We start from the raw sequence: 12944 nt of genomic DNA, 5'->3' as shown, positions 1-12944 counted from the left end.
TGTGTACCTAAAAGCTGAAAGACCTGCCGCCCTCTTTTCCGAGGGTCAGCAGGAGCATATATGGTCACAGCAGCAGTTGGGGGCTTCTGGACCCCCTTGGGCGGATTCATCAAGCCCAGGCCCTCAGCAAATTCCCCCACGATCGTCTGTCTCAGAGCACAGGGCTCCGGAGGCTACTTCTTCATGCCCTCCTCCATCCCCTACGGAAGGTAGCGGTCGTCCCATCCTCCGGAATGCTGAGGCTCCCGCTAAGATGTCTCAGAAGCAGTGCTCCAGTCAGAGCCACCACCAGATTCATACCCCTCCTGCCAGCGTCTCTCCGGCATCGTTCTCTCACCCAGATGCGCGGGTGGCTGAGGACGACATCCACCAGTCCCCCCCACTGGACCTTCAGGGCACACCAGGATCGCCTCAGGCGCGTGGTGCAAAAATATGAACATTCCAGGCTGAGGAAAGTCTCCGAGATCAAGGACCCGGTCTGGCATACTTCGGCGGACAGCGCCCACTTCGTGTCGCCCCTGCCCTTCATAAGACCATCCAAAGCCAAGCGCCACCACATCTCGGCAGTCACTGACTTCCGTTCCCCCCGCCTGCTCGGAGTGGTGGGCGTAAAATACATGGTCCGCTTTCGAAGGGCTATGAGTACTTATATGTCCACCCGCCCCCGTGTTCCCGCTCGTCGTTCAATCTGTGAAATGAGAGGGGAACACCCATGGACAACAAAGCTTCCGGCCCCCAAGTCTAAGGAGGCGAGACGTAATGGACCTGCTTGGCCACAAGTCTATTCCGCAGGAGCCCTGCAGCTGCGGGTCTCCAACAACAGCAAGCTCTGCTCAGCCGCTACTCGTACAACACCTGGCGGCGGCTGATAAATTTAAGGAGCTCCTCCCACAAGACGTTCGTCAGGAGTTCTCCGCTCTCGCTGACGAGGGGGAAAAAGGTCGGGCACGCACTTCCCTAACAGTGGCTTTGGACGCATGCAGGACTCGGCCCCGCCAGAAACTCTGGGCCTCCGGAGTCACTATGCGCCGCATCTCGTGGCTTCAGGTCTCTGGCCTTCCGCCGAACTCCAATATACCATGCCAGGAACCTTCCGTTTTGAGGGCCAGGGCCTGTTTTTCGGACAAGACTGACCCTCGGCTGCAAAGCCTCAAAGATATAATAGGGTCATTATGTGTGCCCTAAGGATGCATACGCCGGTTACCCAGCGTAGACCATTCAGGCCTCAGCAAGCAGCACAGACCTTACCCCCAACCCAGGGGCAAAGCCAGGAGTTTGCCAGGCGGCGAAACAGAAACGGCAGCGCAGACAATCGGGTAACCAGGGGGCCAGAGCCAAGGTCCCTCCAAGCCTTCCTACCGGCGAAGCCTTTCATTTTTTGAAGGTGCGCCCAAGGGCGCTGTAGCCAGTCCTTCCACGGATCCATCTCCTCCCTTCTCTCAACCGTTCTTTCATTCTTCCTCCCGGCGTGGTGCCAGCTTACTTCAGACCGGCTGGGTCCTGCTCCGCACGCTGCGGCTTGGATACCACTACAGTTTGCTTCGTACCCATCCTCCCCTTCCCCCTCCTCGTCCCTCTTCAGGGGACCCCTCTCACGAGCAGATCCTCGCTCCAGGAGGTGCGAACGCTCCTCGACAAAGGGGCCATAGAGGAGTTTCCCAGAGAACGAGAAAGGCAAGGGATTTTACTCCGTTACTTTTCTGAATCCCCAAGGCCAAGGGAGGTCTCAGACCCATCCTCGACCTAGTGAGGCTCAAAAATACCTGGTCAAGTTGAAGTTCCGCATGGTTTTCTTGGGGACCATTATTCCATTCCTGGGATCCCGGAGACTGGTACACCGCCTCAATATGCCAGGACAACTTATTTCCATATAGCCATCTTCCCGCCCATCGGAGGTTCCTTCGCTTCGTTGTCGGCGGCTGCACTGTCAATTCACGGTCCTCTCGTTCGGCATTCTCGACGGCCCGGAGAGTGTTTACCAAATGCATGGCTGTAGTCGTCGCCTTTCTTCGTCGCAGTCGTGTGCATGTGTTCCCCTTACCTCGAGACTGGCTTATCCGAGGACCCTCAGAGGACCGTGTCCTCGCGCACGTCCGCATGATCAGCCGCCTTTTCTCGAGTCTAGGCTGATGCTCAACGCCGAGAAGTCCACTCTAAGGATCCCCTACTCAGACGGATAGAGTTTATCGGCGCAGTTCTAAGACTCACCATAGCCAGAGCCGTTCTTCCCTTCGCGTTTCCAGGCTTTGACAGCCATCATCCACAGGCTGCAGGCAGCACCTCTAACCTCCATGCGTACTTGCCTGACACTCTTGGGCCACATGGCGGCCTGAATTAACGGTAAATAATATACCTTCGATGCGAGACGGAGAGGAGACACCGACCCCGCTCTGCGCAGTTACCTTTCCTTCCGCCGGTGTGAAGTAATTCGCTCGATGGGTGTCATGGAACTGTGGCGAAGTGTTGACTCAAGAGTTGAAGTCGAATGTAAATGACCGATCTCGACAAGACGTAGGAGAAGCATATCTTGAATATCGGAGTCCTTAAGCTAAGGCACGTGTGACGCTAGATAAGCTACTGATTGACAAAATGACAATGGTGCTTTAAGTGATAATTTTAGCTGTGCTGGATTTAATAGGAATGGAAAGGAAGAAGGAAAGGCAATAGAGTTCCATGCGAGGGAGGGGAAGGACTAGTAATCACGATCATGTTCCCTGGCATGAACCTTGATGCGCATAATTGGTCGTATCCGTTTCCTACTGAGACTGCTCCATTAGTTTCTTATGAAGGACGGACCCTGTTTCCACTTGGAAATTACTATAATACTCTCAAATGTGGCGTGTACAATGTTATTCAGAAAGGGGCTCGTTTATAAGCTTATAAAGAGACGTGACAGCCTCTACCCTGCTAAGTACCATCCGAGAGATAGTCACGCACAGACCGAGAGAACAGAGATTTCCTTTTTTTTCAATTTGTGGTTTATTTTTGTTCATGTAGTAGCTATACTAGCTCGCACATTTGGTCTCAAGGTTAGATAGTGTGTTTTTTGTTTTGTTGCATCCGATTGTTCGTGATGTTCATTTCCTTGCCACAAGGACAATATCATAAGCGACTTCTGTTGTCATCTGGCCTAAGAGTAAGCTCACTTGTCTGCTAGTGTGGCTGCATATATCTCTATCTGCTCCGATCGAGACCTCATGCAAGAAAGTCAAGTTGGTATTATTGTGCGTGGTGCAGGGCAGTGACATCTCGACTCAAGCCCACTGAAATTTGTGGCAACCCAACTGAGTAGAGAAGCCAGGTGGATGCGCTGTTTTCCATCTGAGAGAGGGAAAGCGCAGAATGGGCACTGGATATCGATGGTGCTGCTGGCTCGTTGCCAGGTAATAAACAGGAGGTGTTTGGTGTCCTTTGTTCTTTTCTTGGGCCCACTCAAACCAGATATTTCTAAACATTGAGAACAAGTTACCACAATTCTTTATTCATTTATATATTGTTAAGAAAGTGAAACTGAAAAAAATCAGGCCTGGCTGTTTATTACTTAGTAAAATTTTGTTCTTTATATTTTTCTTCCTCGTTTCGTGGATTTTTTCCTCTAAATTTTCTCCAGCGTGAGTTACTGTTAGCTTCTGTGAATCCGCTCATTCTTCTAATCAGAGAGATTAAGGTTGAATTGTAGGATCAGTAGTACGGTTTTAACCCAACAGTACCGTGCCACAATAATATCCAAGAATTAAGACACCTGTCGCGCAGAAGAAGCATCGTTCTCGTCAGGATAATAGGAAAAGAACATGGTTACAAGATGAAGAATTGTACTATCAATAATTAGAGGATAGATGTATTACAATTAGCGTGGAAAGAGCACTTCGATGAATAATTTGCCACCTTTGTCTAGATGAGTACTTGAGCTGCAGTAAGACAAACTATATTCCTTTCTGTGATCTAACATCATAATAATGTATGATCTGTCTTTCAACAACGTTACAGACGCAGGTAATAAAGGTGGACCGGAATGATAACCGATCTGGTTAGATAAAAAGATTCTTCGGGGTCCCAGGTTCATAAGTGAGGAGTTTCTGCGGAGTGTAATCCACTCGGAGGCAAATCATCAGTCGCTTCGAGGTAGTGACTCCCTATTAAGTTCAAGTTAGAAAACTGGAAAGTGGCGAAGCACAAGGAGAAGAATCATTGTGGACACTCGGTCCATTTGGGGAAAGTTGACGACTGTCAGGCCTTAGAAAGATGTAAGAAACAAATGACTTAAACAATCAATTTGTTGAAGGCCGTAGAATAATAAGTATGAGAGAACAATACCCAACGACGGACTTTGTCAAGACAACAAATCATGCCAAACCACTTGAATTTCCTTCTTTGATCAGAGGTTACGGTCGGTCCTACTGGAGAACGGGAGAGAACAGCTAGTTACATGATTGGACTAATATCCTCTGTTGGAGTAACAGGCTTTTGAACACTGTCCCACATAGCGTCTATTCAAACATTACAGTAAGATATGGAACTACAAGGCAATTGTGGTCTGGATTAAATATCTAATACGCTCCGGCGCTCGTGCATAACGTGATAATAAATCTGTCTTGCGCAAAGATCATAGACTATAAGTGTTTCAACTGTGGGAAACTAGCATGTAGTGGCACGGTGGCATATCATAGTTCGTCCTCCAGGCGCGCAAGATCTCGCTGCCTATACTTTGTGAGATGTTTCAAATTTATTGCATATAAGTGTAGGATAATGTGCAGAACCAACGAGGTGGTAGGTTCATGGCTGTAGTAAAATTGTGCTTGTAATGAATCAACCCTGGAAGGCGTGTGGTTTGCAGTGTGGCTAAGTCAAGCAGGAATATAGAAGTTGCAGATAAAGATGATCTCAATATAGGATGGAAATTTGAATCCTGAAACTCCATCTCAGATTCGCCAATTCTATTTAAAACGACAATCTTAAGTCACTACCGCACTAACATACGGAAAAATCTAGAGGATCCATGGCTCTGCCAGTAGATTACTGTAGACACAGATGCTGAAAGAATTGTAGTTGAGTTGATCGTAAATTTGATATGAGTCTCCCAATATGTGTTGCGAGTAGCTTAGCAAAAAGAAGAAATCAGGATTCTATCTTGACTGCAATGTCAGTCCGATTTTCAGCATAGTTGTTTCCATATTCTAAACTAATAGTGGACTTATTTGAAAGGCTTAAGATATGGGAAAGGTAATTTTGTTAATGCTGCTCTACCTGTACTCTTGTGTGCGGCCTGCAGGGGTGGGGTCCTGTGTCCAGGTTCTGAGGGTTGCCACACCATGTGACGTGGCTCGATGTGTGGAACAATGGAGAGGGTGGTAAAAAAAAAAAAAAAAAATCCTTCTCAGAAAACACAATAATGGAAAGCATCCAAATTTGGATACTAGATTTGTGGTCCATTTATTTTTAGCAAATAAACTGCAAACTGAATAATTAGTCACATGGAATCCAAAGTAGTGTTTGTCTAAACTTTAGTGACTCATGTTTAAAAATATTATCTGTTCATGTACACAAGAGAGAGAAGTGCATTCTTCTGGTTTTCTTCATTAAAAAATTTAGAGACTGGAAAAGGCCTTTATTTCTGAGTCCCTTGTTCTAAAGATGGTGAATTCTGACAATACAGTTTCCATGCAGTACTTCAGCACCCAGGGTCAAAAAAGTGATAGCGTGTTTTTGTCTTACCATTTTTCTGTGTGAGTTCATTTGAAAAAGACAAAAATACCCTATCACAAAACGATTACTCCACATCTGATCTCTCAGTCCTCAAAGGAATCTGCACAAACACTTTCAAAAGACAAGCCTGGGAGCTTAAATTCATAACTTGGCTAAACAATGAAAATAATGGACTTCATAGAGCCACTTGTTTTGTTTCACTGCAATAATCTGTAACCGACTAACCCACCTTTGCCCTACAATTGCAGTAGTCAGTTGCCCACTTTAATTCCTTATGCTTAACAGTCTGTTCCATATTGTTTTTAATTGTGATACTCCAATTACCTTTACCAGACCTGAAGAAGAACTCTGAAGAAGAAGCTTGAAAACATCTCTTTCACCAACAAGTGTTGGTCTGATAAAAGATATTACCTCACTAATCTTGTCTCTCTTATAAACTGGGACCAACATGGCTACAACAACAGTGCAAACAAAAAAGGAAAAAATTATTAATAGTGAAATACACTGAATTATGAAATGGTCTCCTAACACCTGGGGCTTCTTCAGTCTAATTTTAGAAAGCACAGTGTTTTCTAATAGCAAACAATCATGCATCAGCAGGGAAATAGACTAGATGATCTAATAAGTTTCTCCCCTCTTAAACTCCTGGTCATCTGGAGGAGCAATAGATCATTTGAGAAAGGACATGGACTGACACAAGCTTTAAAATAACAACTGCTTGTCATAGTAAAACCTTGAAGTAGTCATGTCGTAGCTTCCTACTCAGATTTGAACCTTAGCGTTCATAAAATGAGAAGCTAGCATGAACCCTCTAAGCTTAATTATTAGCTTAGATCTGATACCGCTGCCGCCAACCAGGAATTTCCAAGGCCTGACTCCCTCAGGTCTCCCCAAAACGTTCCCTGGGGGGCCCCCAAGACCCAGATGCCCTGAGTCTTACAACAAAGGGAAATAACCTCCTCTTTACCCCCTCCCAGGCTTCCCCTCGAAGATACAGCTTCAAGTCCTTGAAACACAAGCACCGAGAGATTAAGTATCTCTCCCCTCCCCCCTCCTTCTTCCCCTGAGGCTGTTCAGATCCACCCTCCGGCTGCACAGATTCACCCTGTTAGTTTCTAACACACAGAGAATTTCCTTCCCTTCGTTCCTTAGCCTACCAGAGAAACTCAAACAGGTCTTAAAAAGAAAGCTTTATAAAAAGAAAGAAAAACACATAAACATAGTCTCTGTATCAGGTTGACAATACAGGTCAATTACTTAAAGAAAATATGATAAACAGCCTTATTAAAAGATATCCAATTTAAAACATTCCCAGCAACTACACACATGTAAATACAAAGAAACAATAAAAGCCTATTGTTTTTTCTACCTTTGTTACTCCACAACTTGGAAACTGAAGATAGAAGCTTGAAGATAGAAAGATCCCTTCTCATAGCCGAGAGACAGACAAAAGACCCACACAAAGGGACACACTCACAAACATTCCCTCCCTGAGCTTTTAAAAATCCGGTTTCCTGATTGGTCCTCTGGTCAGGTGTTGGTTCCCTGTTTAACCCTTTACAGGTAAAAAGAAACATTAACCCTTAGCTATCTGTTTATGACAAGCCATTTGGTTTTTAGATACACACAAGATCAAATTGCTGTTATCTATGTAAATCCAGATAAATTCCATAGATATGGGTAGTTTATTCCAGGGTTGTACCAGTGCAACTAAGGAGAACTTAGGCTAGAATTGGTAGAACATGAGACTTGCAGGAGTGCTGTCTTATTTACAGTGTAGACTTTAAAGTAAGTTATGTCTACTCTTGGAATATTAATATTGCTGTCGAAATCACACAAATACTATTTAACCATAAATTATTTATTAATCCAAAGGCCAAATGATATTTATACAATTGCTCTTAATATGCGTAAAAAGCAAAAATCCGGTTTCCTGATTGGTCCTCTGGTCAGGTGTTTGGTTCCCTTTGTTAACCCTTTACAGGTAAAAGAAACATTAACCCTTAGCTATCTGTTTATGACAAGCCATTTGGTTTTTAGATACACACAAGATCAAATTGCTGTTATATCTATGTAAATCCAGATAAATTCCATAGATATGGGTAGTTATTCCAGGGTTGTACCAGTGCAACTAAGGAGAACTTAGGCTAGAATTGGTAGAACATGAGACTTGGCAGGAGTGCTGTCTTATTACAGTGTAGACTTTAAATAAGGTTATGTCTACTCTTGGAATTATTAATATTGCTGTCGGAAATCACCAAATACTAATTTAACCATAAATTCATTTATTAAATCCAAAGGCCAAATGATATTTATACAATTGCTCTTAATATGCGTAAAAAGCTAAATAAGCAGTTCACTACATCCAAACAGTAACAAAACATTTATAAGCATTTGATCAAGATACTTACAAACTGGCTAGACCCAGGGGTGCTTAGATCCGTAGTGGTCAGGTCCAACGTGATCAGGCAGTGAACGAACCCTTTAAGAGTTTACGTTCTATGTGCTTTAACAAACAAGTGACTTAACAAGTAATTAACAAGTGGTTAATAACCAATTTGAGATTCTTTACTCTTATTTCCAGTCATAATCCAGATAAGATTTACGATCTCCTTTCTTTCTAGGGCAGCAGTCCTCAACCTTTTGAGAGTCACACCCCCCACTTACCCCTGTCCATGCCCTCCCCCCACCTCCCAGGCTGGGAGCAGGACTGCAGACAGGGGCCAAGATTGGGATGGGAGTGGAGTCACAGCCAGGCAGTGGTGGGAGCTGGGCCCGCAGCCAGGTGAACTTCCACTCTTAGCCTTGCCCCCAGTCTCAGCCCCAGTTTGGGAATGGAGCCACAGCCAGTGGCTGAGGCTGGGGGCTGGCGCAGGGCCCAGAGTGGAGTTGCAGCTGGGCCATGGTGGGAGCATGCTGGGCCCTCAGCCAGGTGTGGAGTCATGCCGAGGCTGGGGACAGGGCCTGGTGAGGGGACCGGAGGAGCTGGGGATATGGCTGGGGGTAGGACTGGAGCAGAGCTGGGGGCGGGGAGGGGCTGGGTGGCAGTCCCTCCATGCTTCCCTACGGGGGTGCACCCCACACTTTGGGGACCTCTGTCCTAAAGCCTCTGCTTGGCTTCTTTATGCTGTTCAATAGTTTTCCCATTGCATCTGGGTTCACAAAGGCTTTAAAATTGGGGTGTGGGTTGGGGAAGAGCCATGTTGGCTCATTTTCAGACAGATTCTCTGTTTTGGTTTAAAACAATCTGCAGTCACCTGTATCAGTCAGAGGCCTTCTTTTTAGAAATTTCCCCTTATTTCATTAATGATTTGAACCACATCCTCCGTTCCTCTACTCTCATTATTTTCAAGGCCTTCCTTCTACTTGCTAGTCTGGGCCTTTCTTTACAACACACATATATTTCCTTAACCAAATTTTAGCTAACTTTAATGCTTTAATTTCATAATTATCCTACATCTACACTATAAAATGGTGGGGGTGACTCCCATGCTTGCGTACATGTACTTGTGCTAGCTTGAGTGTGTGTATGCTTGCAGGGAAATTGCATCCCTAGTGTATACATAGCCTATGATGTATCTGTTCTGCAATCCTCTGAAAACTGAGACTTTGGGAAATGCTGTTTAAAAAAATAAGTTTTTCATATGGTTAATTATTTCTTTGTGTTGGTATTCATTTCTAACTCTTAAGAAGAAGTTTAAGTTAGAATAATATTTGATATCTCAATTTCAGTGACAAAAACTTTTGCTCTTTTGATTGAAGAATTTCTGTTCTTTTTCTAGGCCTTCTGTCATTTTAGGAGTGACAAACCCTTTTTTCGCTAAAACACTCCAGCACTGGCCACACATTGTCCGAATAGGAGAGATTAAACTTCCAGGTAAAACATAAGCTCTACTACAGAACTCTGCTTCAAAGTGTAAAAAATATTGACTTTTCATTTGTCGGAAGATTTTTACCCTAGCAACACTCGGTGGGTCAGCTGGGCGTCCCCTGGAGTGGCGCTGCTGTGGCGCCAGATACATACCCCTGCCGACCCAGCCGCCGTTCAGTTCCTTCTTACCGCCCGTGTCGGTCGTTGGAACAGTGGAGCGCGGCTTAGCTGACCTCCACTTCCCTAGCTACTCATAGTTTTCGTGTATATAATTATATAGTTATAATCCTTTTATATATATATATTTATATATTTATATACTTATGTGTTTTTTCTTTACTAGCATAATTAGTTTAGTAATAATTAGCGGGGTTTGGGGAGTAGCCCCTTCCCTGCAACTGGTGCCGGAGCCCATGCCTGGCTCAGCGGTTCTTTAACCGTGCTTGGCCTGCCACAGGCCATTGCTGACAGGAGATCCACACGACTCCTGTTTACGGTGCCTCGGGGGATCGCATTTCACAGCTAAGTGCCCCATTTGCAAGGCTTTTAAGCTGAGAACAACATGGAGCAGCACTTTCATTTATCCTCCACCTTCTGCACCGAGCGCTGGCCACTCGGCGGACAGAAGCACCTCCTCAGCACCGGACCCCGCCGGCACCGGCCATTGCCGGCACCAAAGTTGACTCGGCACCGCTCCCTCTCTCTCAGGTCGAGGAAGCCCACGACTCCTCCTGCCAGTGCCCGACAGCCTCCCCGGCGCCGCTGTGGTTGAGCTCCCTGCTCCTTGCTGTCTTCTTATGCAACTGCCACCGCATCAGAGACGCTCTTAAGGTCGGATCGCCTGGCACCATACAACCGCAGAGGGCACTGATGACGCTTGGCACCGTTGATTCCAAGTCCCGCAGGGCCGTCGAATCCAGGCCTGCCTGCTCCCCAGCATCGCGCCGGGGTTGAGGCTTCCTGCTCCTGCTGTTCCGTGCCAAACTGCAGCGCAGCCAGAGAGCTCATCTAAGTGATTACACCGCGGCACCAAACGTCCGTCCGCGGACCGACAACGTCACACGTTGATCCGTCCAAACAAGGGCCGTCGATCAGTGCCTGACTGCTCCCTGCACGCTGCCGGTGGTCGAGTCCCTCTACCTACTGCTCCCGTGCAACTGCAGCCGCAGACAGAGAGCCTGTCTCAGGCCGCCATCGCCTGGCAAGGACACATGCCGGGCACTGGCGCGTCGGCTGGACCGATGTTCCCAGGTCCCACGAGGGCCTGTTCGAATCCGGTTCCTGACAGTCTCCCGGTACGCACTGTGGTCGAGGGCTTATAAGTTCCGTCCACGCCAGAAGACATTCCCTACGGCGAGGAATTCTACATTGCCCTGACAGAGAATAAAGAAGAAAAGACTGCCTAAACCCCCGGCACCAGCGGTGCGGGTAATTACAGTCTCTTGGCAAGTCTCCTTGATACGACCATCCTCTGTCGGCGCAGCAGAGCAGCACCGTTCATGATCACGGTCCTGCAGACGCTTCAGGTCCCGTCGGCGCTCCCACTCCTGACGCCACTTACAGTCCCGGTACCACAGCTCCTACTGTTCCCACGGTACCGATAGGTCATTGGTAACCCTGATCTCGACCCACATATGGCCTCCTACGACCCAGCCAGGCCAACCCGACCAGCTGGTGCTGCCGGTGCCACAGCAGAGTCAATGGTAAGGGCCCCCATGGCAAGGCCAGTGGTGCCAGTGGACCCCCTGGCTCCCCATGCACGCCCAGCCAGGCCCTCGGTTGATAGCAAGGGCATCAGAGGCTCCCTCAGCCACACTATCCAGACCTCTGAGAGATAGATCAGCAGGTCATGGTTCCTTGGCACTGCACGAGGAGTCTGACCAAGGGGTGGATCCCGTGGCACCGGTCGACATGCAGAGCCCCGTACCGGCCCCTTTCCCCGCACCGGATGATAAGATTGCAACCCCACACTACTCCACACCACAAGAGGACTTCAGGGCTCATCAGGAGCTACTGAAGCGAGTAGCATCCAGTCTCCAACTCCAAGCTGAGGAGATGGAGGGTCCCTCAGACTCGCTGTTCAACATGCTCTCATCTTTGGTACCGGGCAGAATGGCCCTCCTGCTGCACGAAGCGGTGGCTAACATCTCCAGTGCCCTCTGGCAAACGCCGGCCTCCCTTGTTCCGATATCGAAAAAGGCAGAGCACAAATATTTCGTGCCCACCCAGCCCCCAGCTCCCTAGTAGTAGAGTCCATCAATCATAGAGAAAGACAGGGTCAACCAGGACCCATACCTAAAAATAAAGACTCTAAAAGACTGGACTCATTTGGCAGGAAGCTTTATTCATCAGCCAGCTTCCAGCTCTGGGTTGCCAACCACCAGGCCCCCCTCAGTCGCTATGAGTTTAACTTGTGGAGGTCGCTGCCAGAATTTGTGCCCTTCCTTCCAAAGCACGAAAGGAAGGATTTTAAGGTGCTGGTGGAGGAGAGCACCGCCGCCACAAAGGCTGCTCTGCAGGTGGCATCGGATGCAGCCAACACAGCTGCTTGGTCCATGGCCTCAGCCATGTCTATGCGCAGGACGTCATGGCTTCTTCTGTCAGGACTCTCCGCAGAGGTGCAATCTGTGATGCAGGATCTTTCCTTTGATGGCAGGGACCTGTTTGCAGAACAAACAGACATGAGGCTCGATGGCATGAAGGACGCACGTACTATCCTTCAAACCCTCAGGCTCTACATTCCGCCCAAGGGAAGACCTAAGCCACAAACCTCCGTCCCGGCACCCCAGCTGAGATATGAACCTGCCTACAAGAGGTCCAAAACCCAAAAGAGGTAACCTCAGAGGCAGTCTTGCTCTGCCCAGCAGCCTGGGCCCTCCACTGGCAAGAACTAGGGCAAGAGACGGTTTTGACTGGTTGCAGGAGGGTACCCGGGTGGCCCCCAAGAGGACCCTCCTACCAATAAAGTTTGCCTTCAGCAACCGCTTGTCTGCGTTCCTTGTGGAATGGTCCCGAATAATGTCAGACCAATGGGTCCTCAACACCATTTCCCAGGTGTACACATTACAATTTGTCTCATCCCCACCCTCCCACTCCCACCGCACTCCCTTGGATGGCAGCGGGGACCTGTCACATCTACCCCTGCTACAGCAGGAAGTGGGTCGGCTCCTTAGCTTGGGAGCTGTGGAGAAGGTTCCTTGGGAGTTCCGGGGGAAAGGGTTTTACTCCCTTTAGTTCCTGATCCCCAAGGCAAAAGGCGGGCTCAGGCTTATCCTAGGTTTGTGAGACCTCAATCAGTTCATGGCGAAATGCAGGTTCCGCATGGTCTCTTTGGCATGTATCATACCCTCTCTGGACCCTGGCGATTGGT

General features: G+C 47.8%; 1 protein-coding gene across 1 annotated transcript in view; it reads left to right on the top strand.

The window, feature by feature from the left end:
- The window catches only part of DENND6A (DENN domain containing 6A), a 65633-nt gene that overhangs the window by 31034 nt on the left and 21655 nt on the right, over nucleotides 1-12944 (top strand). Inside the window, 1 exon segment of the mRNA XM_032801379.2 lies at nucleotides 9486-9580. Coding sequence (XP_032657270.1) covers nucleotides 9486-9580 — 95 coding nt within the window.

The sequence above is a fragment of the Chelonoidis abingdonii genome, chromosome 17 (genome assembly GCF_003597395.2).
Source record: "Chelonoidis abingdonii isolate Lonesome George chromosome 17, CheloAbing_2.0, whole genome shotgun sequence".
Classification (NCBI taxonomy): domain Eukaryota; kingdom Metazoa; phylum Chordata; order Testudines; family Testudinidae; genus Chelonoidis; species Chelonoidis abingdonii.
This window is presented reverse-complemented; position numbering and strand designations above follow the sequence as displayed.